General features: G+C 39.9%; 1 protein-coding gene across 1 annotated transcript in view; it reads right to left on the bottom strand.

The window, feature by feature from the left end:
- Positions 1-3,592: 3,592 nt before the first annotated feature.
- Positions 3,593-21,384, bottom strand: part of CIITA (class II major histocompatibility complex transactivator) — a 54,548-nt gene continuing 36,756 nt past the window's right edge. The window contains exons 12-23 of the mRNA XM_067551306.1: positions 20,013-20,132; positions 19,351-19,419; positions 17,313-19,023; positions 17,025-17,198; positions 15,748-15,819; positions 14,012-14,092; positions 11,546-11,638; positions 10,770-10,853; positions 9,757-9,840; positions 8,601-8,684; positions 7,010-7,105; positions 3,593-5,444 (exon numbers count right to left, since the gene is read on the bottom strand). Of these exons, the coding sequence (XP_067407407.1) occupies positions 7,030-7,105; positions 8,601-8,684; positions 9,757-9,840; positions 10,770-10,853; positions 11,546-11,638; positions 14,012-14,092; positions 15,748-15,819; positions 17,025-17,198; positions 17,313-19,023; positions 19,351-19,419; positions 20,013-20,132 (2,648 nt within the window). The 3' untranslated portion in view covers positions 3,593-5,444; positions 7,010-7,029. The remainder of the gene's footprint in view (positions 5,445-7,009; positions 7,106-8,600; positions 8,685-9,756; positions 9,841-10,769; positions 10,854-11,545; positions 11,639-14,011; positions 14,093-15,747; positions 15,820-17,024; positions 17,199-17,312; positions 19,024-19,350; positions 19,420-20,012; positions 20,133-21,384) is intronic.

Here is a 21,384-nt window from a genome sequence, read left to right as displayed (position 1 = left end):
TTCTAGAAATCAAATTTTCCTAAGCCAATTCCATGTTCTATATAATCTTTAGCTGACCATTAAAACCTAGATTTTATGGAAGACAAGGATACATGAAATACAAATAGCATTTAGATCTTTTGAATTAACAACTGCTTTAAAAACATAGTACCTGAACTGAAGTAGCAGGAATGATGCAGGCCATGACTAAACTGTATTAGCAAAGTTGTGAGAGAAAGGCACATTAGCAAAAGCAGGTGTTGCACCTGCTATGTCTCCATGGCCCTGCAGTTCAGACACACACGGATGTGAACTGCAGGGTGCACTAGCATGCTGTGCTATAACGCCCCCATATGGACACGGCTGGTGCAAACTAAAAAGTATATAGTTTCCATTAATGTAGAGCTTGTCTACATGACCCTGCATTGTGGCATTTAGGATGTGAATTGCAGCATGCACTAAAGTTTTGCACTGTAACTACCCATGCAGACCCTGCTAGTGCGAATGACAAGGTACCTAGTTCATGTTATCGTAGTCCCCTTCCTTTCAAACAGGAGCACGTTAATGTGAACTAGCTAGTGCATGCTGCAATTCACATCCCTGCAGTGGGCACTGTGGGGCCATGCAAACAAGCCATTTCATTCTAATAAGGGCTGAACACTGAACAGTTTCATTTCTCCAGAATAAAACTGTGTGAACAGCAAAATCAGCTTCTATGCCAGGTTGACGTACTGCAAGAGCATATAACAGAATTGAACACATTTTTCAGACTTCCTATATACTATTGCTATTAAAAGTGATAGTATTTCTTTCCTCAGCAGACAGCCCAGGGTGCATTTTCTCTGCACCCGTCTCAGTCTTTCAAAGCCAGTCAGGGCAATGATAGGATGACACTAACGTTCCCCATGAACCAAACAACGTGCTTATTGAAGGCCATTTTCCCCCTGCTCAGGGTGCATTGCACTTCCATTACATACTTGAATTCTCCAGCAAAGTGACGCAATAGATCATTTCCAATCCCCAATCTTTTGTGCCATAAACAAAGCTTTAAAGGCGGGACTGTTCCTGCAAAAGGCAGACCAAATCAGACAAGCTACTCTTTACACAGGAGTGGGTCTGTACTGGGGAGAGCCAACATCCCCAGTGGTTATAGCAGGGTGACTGCCTGCTGAGACCTGTGTTCTTTGCTAGACAGTCACTGACTTGTTAGATTTCAGACAAATCACTCCAATGTTCAACTGTGGAGACCTCGATTTAGCCAACTACCCCATACGTAGGGAGCCAAATTTTAGAATTGCTGAGCTCCTGCTCAAATGTCTGTTTGGGGGCACTCTAAACACTACAGGTATTTAATCAATTCGGTCATTGTTCGGGGTTGAGAACGATGTATCTGCTGCTTATGTACCACATACTTACCATAGCCAGTTTATTGAGGTCACTAAAAGCCTGATGGCAGTAAATCTAAGAAATGTTTTTTTGTGGAATACTAAAGAGGGGGCCATATAGCTTGACCCATTCTTGGCAGATAATCCTGACACTACTTTAAGATGCAGTCTCTGGGTCAGTTTTTCATTAATGATAAAGAAAGGGAAATACTCTTAGATTACCTCCTCCATCCTTTTGCCAATTGATGCTTGTTCCCTTCAGTGCACTTAGGCTCAGATTTTTAAAGGTAGTTAGGCATCGCTGCACTCAATGTCGCAATTCCTAAATGATTTCAGAGCCTATATCTCATTTTCAGAAGGAATTTAGGCACTTAGGAGTGTAAATCCCATAGACTGTTGAAGTATTTAGCACAGCAATGCCTACATACCTTTAAAAATCTGGATCTTCGTTTCTTGTCTACTCTACATTGGATCCATTTCAAACACTATGGCTTCCACCAATTCACTTGGAAGACATTCCAAATCTTAGATCAGGATTTCTGATTTCTCAAGACAGCTCACACCCCTATATTTTAGAGCCAGAAGAGGCCATATCAATTTAATATGTTTGAGCTGCTTAAACCCAGGCCATAGAATTTCATCAGATGACTTCTGCAATAACATGTTACAATCCACAAAATAGCTTTAGTGCTTTATGGGACACCCTGCATTGTATACTTAGGGGTTTAGTATTTATTTTACTAGTAAGAGTCCAAGGTTTTAAAATTGGCAATTGTGGTAGAAAGTGACTTCAAATTCATACACGCTATATACAGAGCACACCAGATAGAGGATTACTTTTAATTTGTATCTGGATGGACTTTGATCCATGATGTCTACATGTTGCTTTGAGAATCTAGTTATTTTAAATTTTATTTCTACTCAAAACCTGGAATCGCAAAAAAATCTGTTAGTAGCTCAGTCTCATTGTTCTGAACTGCCTGTCAGTTGACCCTTTTAACCTGTTAGACAGCCATGATTTTCTGCACGTCGAAATGCTTGAACTGGTCAATACCACTAGAAACCAAATTCTCTACTTCTGACAACGTCCTTTCCATTGGCTGAGGCAATAGAAGTCCTGAGCCTGACATTGCAACTGGGAACCAACAGCAATTTAAGTAACTTTTAAACAGACCGTCAAGACTATTTAGCAAATGAAATAGCTACTGTAAAAAGAATGTGTACTTTTATTAAATGTAAAAAGTTTACAAACAGCATACAAATACATTGCTTCTGAGTTTATACAAACTATACATTATCTTTACATATATGCACATGATTCAAACTCATTAACAGAATGTACCAGTGCAGCTAAGAACCATTTTATACAGTCCAGAGAAAAAACTCTGTAACATTCAGTGATCTGACTAACTGTTTAGCAAGAGCTGTCTTTCCATAACTTACTGTGAGTAGGGACTGCAAAATATGGCCCTAAAATAGCATCCATTTTCCGTGCCACAATTTAGTTAAGAAAAGACAATTTATAGGGCCTGGGACTGCCACTGATGTGCACTCCAAAACTACCTCAGACATTGATGGGCGCTGAACATGCAGAAGTTGGCCCAAGACTATAAAACCATCCATGAAGATGAAACGGGCAGGGGCAGTGAGGATGCTTTTTTTTCCCTCAGAAAGCTTTTCCTTGTTCCTGCCAGACTTTAAAAAATGAAGAAAATGGTTCTTTTTCCAACTACAATCACACTCTCCTGGATTCCGTGTCCCCTCCTCCGACTCACTGTCTCTCTCACCATTAGCTCCATTTAGCTGGTCTTCTCCTACCCCCTCTCCTATCCTCCCCCCCCCCCCCTTTTTTTTTTTTTTTTTTTTTTTAAAGCTGGGTCAATCCTCCCTTACCCTTTTTTTATTTGGTCCTCTCCATCTCCTCTGAAGAGATTCTGGAGAGAGAGAAATGTCAGCAGAAAGGTATAATTTGTTGGAAAGAACATGAAGGTGCATCACAGGGTGGATTGCCTTTAGACAAAGGAAGGACAAAGACAAAGGAACATCTGAGTGCGTTTCAAAAGTCAGCAGAGACCTGGGTTCAGGGTTCTGTGGTTGCTCCAGAGCAGATGACTGTCTCCCTCAAGTTCAACAGGAAGATGCACTGCCTCAAATGTTTTGCACAAAGCTGGTGTCAGCCAACCAATGTGTGCTAGTATGGGAAAACTATTCCAGTGAGAAACAGTGGCCCAGATGGGTAACTGTGCCACCAGGGCCTGTCCTAGAATTTGAGACCTGCAAAGGACTGCTCCTCAGCTTAAATTAGAATAGCCTACACCTGGCTGCCTTTGACTTCAAGGGGTTGTTCCAGCAGCCAGGAATAGCTGGAAACCAGCTGTACTTTGGTCCCTATAGCCAAAGGGGATGGTGCAGAGTCTCTATGCCAGTCTGAGTTTTCCCTTACCAAGGGGGAATATTCAAGTAGCTAGATGAGCTAGCTTTCAGCAGCTGGTTGAGTTAGCTTTGAGCTATTTTATGACACCAGAATGAGGTGTAAGAATTTAGCTTTCCAATTTTTGGAGTATGTAAAGTGGTCCCCAGCTTCACCCATTTAATGTCATTTTTCCCATTTCTAGTCCCGCTTTGCACAAGAAACCAGTATGCTTGTCCTGATACTTTGTCTCCAGAAAGCCATAAAACCCCTCCAATATCAGAGTCAAACTGAAATAAACAAGTAATAAACATCTTGCCACTGAATTCAATAGGATCAGGATTTGGATCATTAAATACAGAGGCTAGCAGCTAACCAGGTGCTGATACACTGAAATTGGCTTGTCAAGCATGCCTTGTTCTTTGAGCCTCTGTAAAAGTAGACTATGAAACAATGTAAAGTTTTGATTTCATGTTGAAGCTGTGATTGTTGAATAGTCTTTTTCACCGGTCAGGTTGTGAAGTGAGAGTGCAGAACCCTGAATCCAGTTCATGAACATGAATAAGAGAGAGAATACAAATTTGTTTTCAAAAATCAAAACCTTCAGTTTCAATTCTTTTGCTTCACAAAAGTGTTGTGTGTAATTTGGCATGTATTTTGTGCTAATGCTTTGGGACCTCAGGTGTTTCTATAACTTCCCTACAGTAAGCTTAAACAAACTTTTCATTCATTCACATATGTCAGTTTTCAGATCTCATTTAAGACAGGCAATCAGATTTTTAACTATTTCCACAAGTCATTTTTCAGGATTTCTATACAACAGCTTGAACCCATTTTAATGTGTGTGGATTTTTGTGAAGATCTTATTGTTAAAAAAATCATTCACATTTTCTATCTTGAATTTCACCTTTCCCTATAATTTTTTGCCTTCTGTCACCTTATTTAAAGGGATCTACATCAACAATAAACGAACAGATTTGCGTGAAAACCAAAAGAAAGCAACAATATCACTGTAGATGTGATTAGTGTAACATTTGACCAAAAATGCTGATAAGTGCCACCTGTGAATTCATAGGATTGCGAAAATATACCAGGATTTTAATACCCTTATGTGAGTATGCTCCCATCTTTAAGCTGAGCGATCTAGCTAATGTTCCAGACCCTAGCAGTGCTTAGAATCAATGGAGATTTGCATGTGAAAAACTCCAGCACTGGGCCTTGATAGTTCAAACGCATCATGCGCCAACTGCACTGTCAGATACAGTGGGCATTATGAAAAGAATCACCTTAGTCACAGGTCCCATAGACTCAATTACTTCATGTGTGGTTATTATACAATTTTATATTATGGAACCACCCTGTTTATTTTTAAGAGTAACCACTGTAGCTTGATCTTCTTTACACCTGTGAAGCTTCATCCTACACAATGCTTAAAGACTTGTTCAAGGGGAGCAGCAGCTGGTTCATTTGAGCAGCATTTGAATGGACCTGCTTAACTATGAGGATTTGGACCTCGTCTACTGATTACAACTGTCATCAGAAGCGCCAATGTCATTTTCCATCCTGTGGCTCTTGGGAAAGCTAGTCTAGTTTCCAGATTTTTTCCCCCATTCATAAAGCAGCAAACAAGATGGGAAAATTCAGTAATGCTTTCCTCTTCTTAACATTACCTGTGAAAATGATGAAAGTACAATATTAGTTCTGTGCCCTTCAGCTTCACCATTGCTGTTCACCACCATGAAATAAAAAGCATCTTGCTCACACTGGTGGTTAGTGACACTGACTTAGGTAAGCTTATAGTTCAGATTTAATTCAGTGTATGCAGGATCAGAATCTGGTCCACACATTGTTAAAATGGCTTGGAAATTTATTGCCAGGGAACTAGACAAGCAAACTGTGGAATCAGAGTCTGCAAACTGTTTACACTTCAGAGCCAGAGTCCGGATTTACAGTCTCTGAAAAAACTAAAAGACACAGTGTCTAATAAATAATAGCATGCAGTGGTGGGCAAAAAGGGCCACTCACTGACCAGAATACATGAAGACTTTGTGCTCTGAGTGTGTCTGGAAACTCAGGAGGGTGACTGGAAGATACTGAATATATTGTGCTTGGCTAACAGCATGTATGCTTCCTGAAGTATTAAATATGCTATTAAGTATTAAGTATGCTTCCGAGTGAAGTATTAAATGTATAGAACAGTATCAGAGATGCCCTCATAGATACTTTCATAGAAACCAGCTAGGATTAAGATTTACAGCCTTATTGCATATTCATATTGCATCTCGGCCATAAACTAAATTGAGAAGGAAAAAAGGGAATGACTAGATACAAGGGAATGACCAAGGCATCTCTTGTCAAATCATGACCTCCTGATTCTCCAAACCACTGTGCCTTCTCACTCCAGAGCCTCTGCTTTTTATCCAAGCATGAAAGGAAATAGCAAAAAATATTGTGAATGTTTTTTCTAAACATGTTTGTAGAACTGGAAAATCAGGCTGTCAATCTGTGGCAAAGCTCCCACATCATAAGGCAACATCTTGAAAGAATACACTACACAATGGGCCTAATCCTGAAATTCTCACCTCAAAGCAAATGGGAAGAACCAATGACCTCTTTGCCTAAGAGTGAACTTTGCATGTGTAAGGATTTTGGGAATACCCTGGGTATTTTCTGGGGCAATCCTGGAAACATGTGGGTAGACGAAAACCTCTGTGCGGATCAGAGCAGCAGGACAGTGCACGTGTTGCCTGGTGTTCAGATCTTCCAGAATCCATAACTAGACACCCACATGGAGGTGGGGTTTGACATGTATTTGAGTGCTGATTTCAAATGCAGACAAGTTTTTTTCCAAGGCATAACAGGAAACAGCTCAAATCTTTATATGCTGACAGTCTTTTCTCAAACTTTGTAGATTCCATAGTGATCAGCAGCCCCTTACTGGCTGTCCTGTCATTTGTTTCTTGTTGTTCCCACCCCCGCAGGGCTTCCCTTGGGTTGGCTGGAAAGAACAAGGATCTTGGCAATAAAACTGATTCCTCTCCCCATATCTCTAGGAATCCATGAAAATCAACAGTACTTCCTTAAAACATTGACTTTTCCCACCTTATCAAGGTGCTAATTGTTGCACCTGACTCCAGCAATGTCCCTATCCCCACACTATGAGCCTCTTAATAACTAACTCCTCAGACAGAGTGTCCAGATTACAGGTTTTTAAAAAATAAAATGGTTTAGCTACCTGCACAGGATCAGCTGAGTCTACAGCAAACTGATTCTAGAATCCAGCTGTTGAAGGTGCTCAAGAACTCCATAGGGAATAGTAGGGTTCCACATCCTAAGAGACAGTGAATTGAAAAGGAAAACAAAAGATGAGCAGAACTTTTAACTTGCAAAGCTCTGTCACTATTTCTCTGCAACAGCTGCCTTTCATTTCCAAATACATTTAACGTTGTTACATTTCTTCACTCACTCCTTTTATTCTAACAACCACAGATCTATATTCTCTTTTGCGGAAGAACCAGAGGAAGTGAACACCATGTACTCAAAGAGTCCTCTGTGGTTTAGGTCATAGAATGAGTTACATTCATGTCTTTTGGGAGCAATATTTTGTTCCCACCAAAAACCCAGACCCTGAAAGCTCCGCTCCCCCAGAGCATGGATCATCCACCCAAACTGGCTGTCCGTCTGCCTGCCTCTCTAGCTCACATGCCACAGAAAGTTGATGTATTGACATATGCAAAGTCAGGTAGAACACAATGCAGTGGGCAAGCCACAAATGGCTTACTCCCTAACTCCGTCCCTCGCAGTCAGTTAGTGCCATACAAGCACAGAGGAAGGTGAAAGGAAAAGCCTAGAGTACATTTGAAAGTGGTAACTTTCCAAATTTTTTCTTTTTTTGGAGCGTCCTGTTTCTAGAAGTGACCAGGAATGACATCCCTGCTATAGAATGCTACTGAATAGTTTAGAGGAAAGTGCCTTCTATATTTGCATAGGATTTTAGCATGTCTATAGAATCCCACTGATTTCATCCCAAGTAATAATTTTATAAATCCCTATTACATTCAATAGCACTAGTCCTGAAGAGTTAATTGTTCCCGGTTCTGGTGAGCCCGTGGGGATCCTGAGCGGAGATCGGAGATAGGACATAAGGAGGAGGGCATTTCAGTGGAATCTAAGTAAGACTTTGTCTACACTACAGAGATTTGCTGACAAAAGTCAGCTTTTCAACACTAGTGGCATGTAATTCCCAAAGGGCAGAGTAAAGGTTTACTATCCTCACACACTGCCACTCAGCAGCCTGTTACACTTCATATGAAACTATCACTATCAAAATGGTTCAACCAAACTACGCTGTCAAGTCAAACAATGGTATTTAGCTTCTCAGACATGGCGCTCATGCCCGCTGCTGGTTTTTTGAGGTACGTTCCCACGTACAAACACTTGGGGCCAGATTGTGACTGTGAAGGCTCTGTCTCCCCTTTGGTTGGGAAGAACCTTAGTAATGCGAGTGGCCCCTTTTGGCAGGAGGTGGGGTCACATCTCCCCCAACCCAGCCCATAGAGCAGCCAAGTACATTGTGGGGAGCAAGTTGCACAGTGGGAAGCTCAGTACAGGCTGTGGAAATGGCCCAGCCCAGCCCCTGTTGTCACAGAAGGGGTTAATGCCAACAGAGTGCAGTGACAGACATTTCTGTCAAGTCAGTTGTTACTTTTGGACTACTGATACTTTTGGTTCCTGTTGCAAATCTGCCAAATCCACTAAACAGCATCAGAACGAATCCCAACCCAATTTACAGATCGAAGCTACGACAACACAGTCCAGAGACTTACGCCACACTCTTAACATGGGGACATTTTCTCAGGCTGTCAGTCAGCGTCTGGGCTCCAGCATCAGTTATCTTGTTACACTGAACACTGAAGGCAAAAACACATTTGCTGACTGTTAGTTTAGGGCACACAAACCATCACAGTAATCAATCATCATCCATAAGATAACGGGAGATATGGGGTTAATTTAAAAAAAACAACAAAACACTAGTCCTCGAAGGAAAACCCTGGTTATCGTCTGGTCCTAGATTAAGACAGTCGATCTCCTGAGCCATCATCCCTTCAGCCCACCAAGTTCTCCATCCTCTATCTTCCACCTTCCTCTACCATATTTCTCCCATCCCAAACTCAGTCTTCTATTCTGCCAAATGTTCTCTCATCCAAAGTTTGCCTGTGAGGCCTGGAAAGTCCCACTCGCACCCCCAACCCACCCGCTTCCTTTCCTCCTGATTTTAGGAATCTAGTACTGTCAGGACTAATTGTGAGGCACTATACCATTAGTTATGAAGCATCTGAAGTGCTAGCGGTCACCGCAAATCCCTTCAGACCCTGTGTGGGTCACTGGCTCCCAGACATACAGTTATATGTGGAATTGTCCCTTTATCTTTCTAATTGTTGGCAACTACCTCTGGACCCCAGCACCCACACACATCTCTCCTGCCCGAGGTGGAAGGTGGGGAAGGTATATAGCTTTCCTGCTCTTTTAAAAAAATAAAATAAAACAAATGAGTCAGATAAGCCTGTAAGTGCCCCTAAGCATATCACTGGTCCCCTATCACTGTTCGTAGTGGGTAAGAACTGTTTATGTTTTGAAAAAGGGAGCAGAATTGTCTTTCAGGCTCAACCATAAATACTAATGCTTTATTAGGCTCCATCTTCTAACCCCCTCAAGCTTATGTCCTACCCATTGCTCCCTGGGCTTCCCTCTTCCTATCCCAACCTGCCATCATAAGCTCTCCCCAGTTATTCCTCCTCAAATTCTCTTCTTCCCTTCTTCTCTACATTCCCACAAACACAGGGGTGCAAATTCCCAGTTTCCAAGAGTTTGAAATTCCACAATTGATGGTAATAGCAATAAAATATCAATCTGCAAGATCAGATTTTAGAGTATCTAAGCAAGCTCTTTTTCCTTTATCATCTCTAAAGATTTGATACTTACTGTAGCACCCTTAAAGATGCCATTGCAGGAAGTATTTTTGCAATATTTTCCACGCCAGCATCACAAATGTAGTTATTGTACAAACTGCAGAAAACAAAAATAGTAGGATCACAATTAAATAAAGCAACATGTTCACTAATAAGTTAAAAAAAAAAAAAAAATTCCAGACTCGGCTGGTACATATTAAGGTATGATTAATTCTTATTCATTTGCAGTCAGTCTATAAATTATAGTTTCAAGATATTGTAAATATCAAATTACAGGCCTACTGGGAGCCATATACTTCCCTGGTTCAGTTTACACACAAATAAAAATAAGGTTAGACATTTATACAGATAATGAGGACATCTATGGTTATATGAGGTATGATTTAAAAACCTGTAGAGGCTAAATCTTTATGTTTCAGGGCACAAGCATTAGGAAGAACTTCCCTTAGAAGCATGTTATTCTATAATTAAACTATTGGGTTTCTTGCACCTTTCTCTGAAGCATTTAATTCTGCCCATGTCAGCCAGGATACTGGACTAGATGAACCATTGGTTTCACATACCCTGGGGATCAGATCCCAGCCTGTTCGGTGTAGTCTAGTGATCTAGAACTTGATCCTGCAATGAGCTCTGCATGAATTGACCCCTGCAGAGCTTGTCACAGGATTGGGGCCCTGGATAATTGATCAATGGGAGCTCTGTGTAAGGTTTAAAAGCAGTGTAGTTCTCGGTACATATTGCTAAGTTATGGACTTTTATCTTCATATCAGATTTAATTTTACAGTTATCTTTTCCCAAATAGCCAGTGCTATTGTTGTAGAGGAGCTACCAAGACAGAGGCCTCAACCCTGGAGCCCTTACTCAAAAGGAACAGTCCCACCATATAAATAAGGCTTGAAGCACCAAGCCCAGAGTTAACTCATTACCGTATGTGGACATTATTCATTCCAAGTACAATCAGTAACTTCTTAACTAAGGCACAGGGACACTTTATACAAAGCAATTTAATAGAATACGAACACTCACCTAAGTGTCCTTAATGAGGATAAGGAAGGAAGAGCAGTAGCTAGTTGCCTGGCACCCACATCTGTTATCTTGTTCTGTGACAAACTATTACAAATAAGATGTTCTTGTTAATTAACAGAGTTGAAATAAGCGAGGTTATCACAGTGTTGGGTACATTTTTTCCACTATGCTGTCCAGGACAAATTTGACACTGAGATGCAACATGAGAATGTGACCCTGTAACCACCACCATGCTGACATTTTCATATCCCAAAATCATTTAAGATTAAGTTGTCCTTCAAGATTATCTGAGAGAAGATAGGGTAAACGTGGAGCAGTTCTGCAAAACTGAGGGCAGTAACCAATATTTTTTTTTGAAAGCAGGTAAACCAGATAGAGGATTTAACCCTATTTAAAAAACAAAACCCTGAAATCTCTTAATGTCTAATGTATCTAAATGAACAAAATATATATTTAGCTAATTAAACCAGACCCTGCCATCCATCCACAGTTAAAGTCACCACTGATTCCAATGGGTATTTCACATCTGGAGCAAAGGCAGGATCAGACACTAAGAAATGTCTCTTAATATTTACTGTGCATTTTATATATTTCCCTGTAGCTCTTTTAAAAGAATTTATGTAGTATGAATAGGGCAAACTTGGGAAAAATTAACCGCTTGCCTTGAAGCAGAATTAGCAAACCTCAATGCATAATCCCAACTCCAAGTGCCATAAGATTAACCTATTTCTCTTCCCTGGCTCCTGGAAGTTGGCACTTACAACTTGGCAACTTACTTCAATGTTTCCAGTGATGTCAGCTGAGAAAACACTTCACAGAGACTTTTCACTCCTTCATCTCCTATTTCATTTCCACTCAGAGCATCCAGGCTGCAGGACCACAAAGCAGGAAATTACTATGTTTCCTTTTTAACTATTTTCTGTCCGTTAACCATCTAAAATATCAGCTCATAAATCCGAGAGGCTACTTCTTTATAATGAACCCAGGTGATCAGGTAAGAGCAATCTTAAACATTCCAGCCTTTTAATAAGCAGCTCTCGTTGCTTTCCAAACTCAAAGGCTAAGAAGATTTTAAAGAAGAGTAGAACTGCATGACCCACTTCCTTTGATATGTAAATGATAGCACTTAATGCCCCACTTGCGCTACAAAATGAATGTTGTTAAAACAGTTCTGAAAAGTAGTGACCCAAATGCATTTCCTCCCTGCAGGCACAGAAAAAAAACCAATCACCTCCATTGCTCCCCCTCCTGGATTAGGGAGGAGAAAGACTGAGCATCTTCTGACTGCAATTTTCTCTGCTGGAAGGGATTTTAGAAGTCTGGATTTGAATCCATATCCCTTGCTCCCTAATCCCTTTGACTACTCTGGAATCCATGGGGCAGGATCCCATTTTGAGATGTACTGGCCTTTCCCTGAAGCATCAGGCAATGGTGGCCAACTGATAAGGCAGGATCTGGGACACAGCAGGCTAATGAGCTGAGCCAGTAAGGCAAATCCTGTGGGTTATTATGTTGCCATCCATCAACTCATGGAATGCCCCATAAAAATCAGTGGACAGTTCAGAGTGATAATCTAAGAGAGAATATTGCCTTTGTCTCTATGTTTCCAGTTCAAAGGAGCTTAAACATCGAGATAGTTGGCTTGACCTCAGTGTCAGATGGAAGTATTGAAGGTTCAGTTATAAACAGATTATTTTGAAAAGCACATTTTTATAGTGTTTGTGATAAAGGAATGGATTAAAACACAGGGCAAAGATGTGTTGTTGTAATGAAATTAAGAAACAGCTAACAGTATGTATCCATACATAGATCATCTCTTCCACAAAAGGAAAAGTGTTACCAGTGGCTTCAGCACAAAGCATGTTAATTGCTCCCTCAGAGCTGAATCAGTCATAATCCTCTCCCAGGCAGAATTTAAAACCAAGGAAATTATGGAGAACACGGCCATGAAGCTGAAAGCAGTTTAAGAGGCTCTTGGGGTGCCAACAATGAAAAATTGTCGGGGCCGTCTAAAATGCAGAGATTCTACAGCAAAGTCAGCTGTGGCCACGAAACAAAACAAAAAAACCCCACCAACCTGAACCTCCAGTCCTGCTTCTGCTGCCGAATGTTTAGAACTATTTCCAATAGTCATCACCATGAACAGTCACGCTATTAATTACACTGGTGCAACCCCACTGATTTAAACTGGAACTGTGTGCAATAAAGGATCACTCGCACAAGAAGTGTTTACAGCATCAGGCTCAGAGTGATTTTCCTCAAGACCACAGAGAAAGTCAGTAACACAGCTGGGATTCGAACGAGAGCTGATCAGAATATGCAGTTTTGTTGCAATCTAATCACTTCATGAAATCAGGTTGATTTTGCCATAATTTTGTTTTGGAGGAAAACCAGAAAAATTTCTAACATCATCAAAATATCTTGTTTCAATATTTTCCAAAGGAAATATTTCAATTTTTCATTGTAAAATGACTGTTGCAATATTTTTATTTTTAATTGTACTATATAACAACATAATATACTTGAAGAAAGTCTAAATTTAGACATCTGGATTTTGTCAAAATGAAATGTTTCAACTGACCCAAAATAAATTTTTTCTGCATTTTCTTTCAGAGAAATTTGAAATGTTCAGTTTTTGTTATGATATGGAACAAACCCAAATTCTGAAATCTCAAAATCCTTCACTGGATGGAATTTCATCCTCTGCACTGCTCTAGTTAGAATGAAAGGGTTCCTGGCTCTATTTTGAACTGTAGTCACTACAGGCAGTGTAGTCTGTTGTTATTTTTATATTTTAAGATGATCTTTTACTGTATTTCAGATACGCTAAAATGATGACAATACAGGGTGCTTTTCTGTTTCTTTGATAATAATGAAGTAGATGTGGTAATCATTCAGTACACAGCACACAAATTTCTGTTAATGAACAGTTGATATAGCATTTTCATCCAAGGATCTCATCCAATGTATGCATGATAATTAATGACACCGCACAACCACGCAGCAAGATAGACAGACTATATCTTTGTGGAGAGGAAAGCTGAGGGTCAGATAGGTTTTGGGATCTATCCAAAGACACAGTGGATCTGTTTGGCAGTGCCGGTAACAGAACTGAGAAGCTTTGACTTCCAGGTTACCTATTTTAGAGTGAAGAAACGCCTCACTGTTTGCCTGGAGACTGTTTATTGTTAAGTTTCACTTACCACTACTCATGGACAGTTGGGGAAAAAAATATTACTCACTCTAAATGCTGAAGAGATGGGAATGCTGGAAGAATTTCAACAAGCTTTAAGAATCCCTGAAGGCCACAGACTGGACCCAGCCTGCAAGGAAAAAACTACAATCATTTCATAATACACAAACAGCACAACACATGGTTTTGATTTTGTTACCAGCATTCTTTTTTCCCATACCACAAGCAAGATTATGCCATTCAGATTTAAGAACTCTTTATTGACTCATTAACTCTGTTTAAGAGTTAATGTATAATATGGCCCTGCAACATGAGATCAAATATAGCAGAGGTTCACACCGGGGAAGTTTTGCACACATTTCCTCTCCCTCGTTTCTCTTTGCAACATGCTTTTCATTCATATCTTTTCTCACCTTACTGTGTATTTCCTGCTATTTCAGATTTCTCATGTTAATTATTTTAAACCTGTTCAAGAAGGTTATTTTTGTCTCCCCACTTTTTAATACAAAATTCTACCATTGGGGCATGCAACTCCCATTTCAATCAATGGGTGACATTCTTACACCCATGTAAACTAAGTAACTCCATTAACTGCAAGTGTTCTAACTCCAGATTTACACCAACCTAACAATGAAATTGACCCATGGGTTTTAATCAGTCCTTGTTCACACCAAACTCACCGATTTCAGTGGGAATTCAGCCTGAGTACAGAGATCAGGATTTGGACACAGAACACAGACAGGTTTGGGGAGAGAAAATGGGGAGAGAAAATACTGAGAATTCAGAGTAGGGGCCAAGCAAAGGGCTAGATGCTTGGCCTAACTTTAAATTGGATGTAGGCAGAAGGGAGTGGAGGAGGGGTCACATGTTGTCCATTACAACTACTCAAGTAGTTTTTCCTGAGCTGGAGGCTATATTAACTAGTACAGCAGTGTCACATGGGTGTAATGGGGAGGAGAAATCAGCCCCCAACAACATTAAAAAACATTAGAATGTAAGTACCAACTGCATTTGGCAGCTGCCTGGAACTAATGCCATAAGGTGGATTCCCACAGGAGGTTTAAGTGTGCATAAATTAGTCATTCTTTCCAATTCAAACTTATTTCTTCCTATTCCTTTCTCAGAAAGAGGGAAGCAAATAGTTTTTATTCAGAATATATACACCAACACCCAGTATTTGCTCTGTCACATGAGACATAATCGACTATAACAGACGGCTCAGCACAGACATTTCATTCATGTCAAAAGACTTAGATAGGAAAGTAGAGCAGTTTTGCACACAAATCTTTTCCCAAGTGGTTGGATCATGGCCAGAATGTGGTACACCACCAGCGTAGACATGTAATGATGCCACTCAGCTGGTTTAACATGAATAGAAAGGGACCTCATTTGTTTATCAGTCACTGAAATTGATTGAAATCTAGCATGAATGAGAAATGGAAAGTGACATTGCTAATAATAAGGGAACTATTTTCAGTGTATTTTACAGCTGAAGGAACAAGATCCTCGACTGGTTAAATCAGCATAGCTCTGTTAAAGTCAATGGAGCTATGCTGATATATAGCAGCTAAGGTTATGGCACTAGGAGTTTCTAATTTTTGGCCATAAATTAATAATCCTAGTTTAGATCAGCAAAATATAGATAAAATGGGTTTTACTTAATATTTTTTTACCATAAACTCACTTTAATGTAAGTGTAACAAACTGTAGATAACATAAATGATTATTTTAACAGTTTTTAAAACTTTAGACATAGTTCAGCAAATGGAGAGGGGTGTTACTTACGCAAATTCCAGTTTTCTAAGATTTTTGATAGCAGGAATTTCACAAATATTGCAGCCAGGTGCATCTTCCATGCTAAATAAATCATAATGGAAAAATTGTATCTGTTAAAAACTGTTTCTAACAGCTGTAAAAATCCCCAATTGTTTCATAAAGAATGCTAGTTTGTGCAGAGTCAGGTTATTGGCTGTAAAGGTTTATTAGAAACAGCGTTTTCAAAACGAAGTCTTGTTTGATCTTAACAAGAAAGCTTAACATAGCAGGAAAAGTATTTTTAAAACTAAAAAAGGTCCGTCTATGTGCACAAAGGCATAGGTAGGTCTATCTTACCCCAGACTGCTTTGTCACAAGGGACTAGGGGTTCAGTGTGCTGCTCCGTAGTCTCTGCCTCAGTCTCAGAAGGACATGAGAGAGTATCTTTTTTTCCACCCAAAGTTCTTAGTTCCAGTTTCTCTCACTTGGATCACCCTGAGGTTACAAAGTAGGACACCAACCCTCCACCCCTCCAGGACAACGCCGGATGTTAAACTCAGCATAGCCAAAGATAAAACTTCAAAGTGAGTAACATCTGCATTGTCCTTCAATTATCAGTAAATTGGGAATGAGCTGGGGCTATTGTCCTCTTTCCTGCCTGCGTTCAACTAATCTCTGCTTGAATTAAGCCCTGTAATCATATAACAAACGACAGACAGGTGGAACATACAATATTCACAAAATACAACTGGTAGCCCCACCTTCTCCACAAAGATCAGAACAGTGACTTCCAATAACTACTTTGATTGTGCATGCTTGTAATTGTAACTAGCCTTCTGGCTGGATGCCTTTGGATTGAAACCAGGACCTTTGGCTCTGAATGCACAAGCCTTTACTGCTGGAGATAAAAGACTGGCTTTCTTAGCTCAGAGCCAGGAGCAAAGTCTAGCCTCTACAGGGCAGAGCCACACTGACAATGTGGGATACATAATTAAAAGGGATTAGAAGATAAGGTATTTAAAGATTATAGATAGAAGATTTGAAGAATAAGTCAAACTGCTAATTGGCTCCTTTGTGGGCATGTCAGTACAGAGATTGAGTGGGACCCTCATACTCCTCAAAATTATCACTATGTATTACGTCAAAAGAATGACGGTGGGGCCCCAGAGAAACTTGCATTTCCTGCATTTACCTGTCCTGTGGACAATCCGAGGACTTCGCTCTCCTTGACTGTTACTAAAACAGAACCATTCATAATTTACAAGCACTGAAGTGTAAGTAGGTCATTAATTCTGATACGTTCTTACCAGGGGATCATTTTCTCTTGCATCTGTACAAGGCCAGAAAGGTCATTGATGTCCTTCACAGTTTCTGCCTTAAAGGGATCTATACCAAATTTCTCAACTGAAATCCTCAGCAGCTCATATTCCTTTGTTTGCTCTAAGGTCCCCCAGAGCCTGACCGTATCACTGAGAGAGGCCCTGTAAAGTGGTAAAACACATGTTTATTGACCTATGTAGACTCCCTGCCCTTGTATGAAAGGATCTGTCACACCATAATGCTCACGACACAATTACCAACAAGAAATAACTAACCTGAATGATGTCACGTTCTTTAGGCCAACCAGGTGTTTCAGCCCTTGTAGGTTAATGCCGCTGTTCCTCAAATCCAAGGAAAACTCCTTTGGTGATCTTTTTAAAATAGAATGCAGCACATAGACATCTGGGGGTGTAAGAAGAGTGCCCAGAAAAGACAGTTCAGGCTTGAGCCTTAAAGCAACATGTTGCAAAAGATAGCTGTCTTGTGTTTCATAAACACAGGATAACAGCTCAAGTAGTTTTTCTGGATAGAGATCGCTTATCTGTATTTTTTTAATGTATTTTAAGAGTGTTTTCTGCTTCTTGGTTATGATTTTCCTTGCCTCCTCATCTGAAAAAGAGCAGAGGTATGAATCATGCTGGAGGTACAACAACCCAGGCAAGAATCGAGGCACCAAGTCTAACCAATTATAAGGCTTTTTCTTCCTGGATGGTAATGAAAGGTACTTTGTGAGGCTTTTATCCTTGATCTCTTCTGCAAGCACCAGATGAAGTGCACTCAAAAAATTTTGGATAACGAAATCAGAGAACACACTCCCAAATTCTTCCTCCCCATTACCCAAATGCTTGGGGAACGTAAATGGCAGTACTAAGCCATATTTCAGAGCAAACTCCTTAACTTCTTTAGAGGGAAAAAGATTGCTCTTCAGGGCATTTTGATTCTTTTCACCAAGATACCAGGCTACCTGAGCGAGCCTGGTAATGTTGTGTTGATTTTTCATGGCTGTCACATCTGTTTGTGTAGGTATCAGCTTTTGCTGCAGGTATTTGACAAAGAGGCTGGTAAGTGTTGAAGGCAAGTCTTTGTCTCCCATTTCAAACATCATCTCACAGAGAAAACAAATGAATCTACACATGACAGGGCTGTAGCAGTGACTGAAGAGATATTGACAATCTGTGATTAATTTCACTGCGTCATCACAGTATGGTAACCCTTCAAAATATCTGGTGATGTATGAGTCTATCTGTTGTGAAGAGAACCCTACCATTTCAATAATCTTGTCCACTTTGGATAAGTACTGATTAAATTTGTCTTTGGGTCTTGCTGTTAATAATAAAGTACAACCATTGAGTATCTTCTTCTGGAAGAGCCCTGCAAAAAGCTCCCTTATGCTGTACAACTCCTTGTAAGATTGGCAGTCTGAGGAATGTGTAAAGCCATCATGATCCTGCAATTCTTCAAAACCATCGAAGATGAGGAGGATTTTATCGGGATTTTGCATTATGTACTCGAAGACTTGGTCGCTTCCCTCTCGAGGTTTGACAAAGAGTTCAAGAAGCAGGTCCTTCAAGCTGTATTGCTTCTCAGGCAGGCTCAGTCGTCTGCACTCAAACCAAAAGACAAATTCAAACTGAGAAAACTTTCCATTGGACCAGTCTTGGCAGATCTTTTGAACAAGAATGCTTTTACCCATTCCTGCCTTTCCCAGCACCACAATGACTTTGGTCTCTAGTTCTTTCCCTCCTGGGACTTGAAATATTTGGCTTCTTTCTATAGCTGCTTTTTCCTTCTCTTCTAAATTGTATATTACCAGCTCCTTCTCCATCACCTTGATGACATTTTTCCCACTCTTTGTTTCAGTTTGGCCTTGCATGAGAACCCCATCAATGTAAAGGTGTTCAAGGGTTACTTCACGGTCCATGGCCATGAACTTGCAAACATCTTGGAAATAATCCTTAAGTGATGTGCTGAAAGCTTCCACTGGCTCTAGAAAAACAAAAGCACAAGTGAGCTGAAGAATCAATTATTTGAAAGGAAAAATGGACTCAGTATAGCTTCTAGATGTTTTAAATATGTAAGTTATAATGCTCTTTAAATGCACCAACATTTTGGCTCCTGGGAGTTTTCAGAAAACATTTAGTTCCTAAAATATGGCAATGATTGAATTCCACTCAGAAAGTTTTGAACAGCTTCACCACTATTGTACAAGACATGTTCACCACAACAGATAGCTTATTCTAGAGCAAGACCTGATGTTTTGGTTTTCCACAGAGTTTGCAAAGCAATTTAAGGTTAAAAGGGATTGAAACTCACTTGGTCTTTTGAGAGTTTGTTCAGAAGGAACAACAGGAATTTGTGATATCTCATTGGACATTTCTTCACCTAGAGGAAAACAAGTGATTTGTTTGAGAAACAGACTCTTAAATATTCACTGATTGAAGCGTTTCCAATTTCAGCAATCTGACTAGTCAAAATGGGTTAGAGCCTTGCTACATAGCAATGGATGTACTAACTTAAGGTGGAAATATTTGCATATTGCAGTCACAAAAATGCATGCAAATATTGTTAACTCATGACAGACAAAAGACAAGATAAAACAGACACTTCAGTCAGTATTCATCATTTGGTGAGATTAGTTATTGTAGCTATTACAATGTTACCGAAGAGCATGAATGGTCTAATACCCTATATAGAGCAGGGCCCTGGAGAAGCATTACAGCTCTATTCATGAGACCCAATGTCCCTTTCAAATATCAGCATATTGATTCTTGTTCATACTTAAGACTTATTTATGTAATCAAAAGGAATAGCTTCAGAGTAATTGCACAACTGTAGTTATTTAAGGTGAGCAAATACAGACAAGCAACGTCCTTGTGAAAACTCAGTTGGGAGAGTCACTCTGCATTATGTCATACATGCAAAGTCTTTTCATTGTAAAGCAGTTATCTGGGGTTTTAAAACAGTGTAGTATATACCTGAATGATCAGTCACAGATGCAGTCTCTGGCATATAAGCAATTGATGGAACAAGTGGGCTCATGGATGTGTTTTTGTCAGGAGACCCCAAAATGTTTTTGATAGCCAAGTCCACTTCAGCTGAAATAATACATTTGATAATTACTCATATAATTAAGGAAATGGTATCAGTCTTGTCTCTTAGTGACAGAATACTAAGGAGGACTGTATATCAACATAGTTTTAATTAAGTCAAAAATCCTGATAAAGTCTTCCAACATGCTAAGATTAAACAAACTATCCATTCAAAGAGTCACTTTCCTACAGTGTTTTCAGAGTCGTGATGTCAGGTTGGACACAGCTTAGCAGGACAGACATTCCTGTCTAATGAATCAGTGCCTAGAAATTGCTTACTGGCCTGCTGTGCACGAAGTGTCTATGTGGGCCATGATGACACGCACTAACAGTTTGTTAACGTGAGTCATGTTAGTAATGTTAATGAGAGTCCTACCATTGCTTCCGAAGAGTGACCTCAATCTAACTACTTTAACAAGAGAGACAATTAAGGTGTCACTTGATCAGTCTAGAAGTACCTTCATGGAGAGCAGAAATTTCATAATAAAGGGTTCTTCAATTTGCCAGTCAAAGGTATAACAAGATCCAATGGCTGGAAATTGAAGCTAGACAAATTCAGATTGGAAATAAGGCACAAATTAACCATGAAGATATTTAACTATTGGAACCACTTCTCCATCATTGGCAATTTTAAAATCAAAACTGGATGTTTTGTTTTGTTTTTTTAAATGATCTGCCCCAGTTCAAACAGGAATTAATTCAGGGAAGTCCTTTGCCCTGTGTTATACAGCGTGTCAGACTAAATCATCACAATGGTCACTTCTGGCCTTATCATCTATGTAGACTATGAAATTCAAGCTAGGCTGGGCCTATTTATAAAATTAAGCTACCAAATATTACTAATAAGATGCATATTGCAAAAGTTTGGTGGTGGTTGGAAAACAGTTGTTAGAAATAACCAAACAGGTTGTCCCTGGGGTGGATTGGGGAGACGGAACCCTTTATTACCTGCTCATTCCACCTCGACGCCGCAAGTGAGCAATGAGGGGGTTACTTTACAATTCTTTTATCCATAACAGTATGTAAATGTATACATTTCCAGCAACTCCCCATAGACCCTTATTTGGTTACATTGATACCTATAAAATGAATATTAACAACTATATGACAAGAATTATACCCGCCCTTGTTTGTTGTTTACAGGATTACCATACAGAGGGCAGGCACATCACCTTAAAACCTATTAATTTTACACTAACACTCTTTGAAGTAAAGGTATGCCGGGGGAAAGAAGATAATGCTTTCTTCCCACCAAAGG

This window comes from Emydura macquarii, unplaced genomic scaffold (assembly GCF_026122565.2).
Source record: "Emydura macquarii macquarii isolate MOO-44397 ecotype Brisbane River unplaced genomic scaffold, CSIRO-AGI_Emac_v2 contig_1348, whole genome shotgun sequence".
Classification (NCBI taxonomy): domain Eukaryota; kingdom Metazoa; phylum Chordata; order Testudines; family Chelidae; genus Emydura; species Emydura macquarii.
The sequence above is the reverse complement of the archived record's forward strand: the minus strand, read 5'-3'. Positions and strand labels throughout refer to the sequence as shown.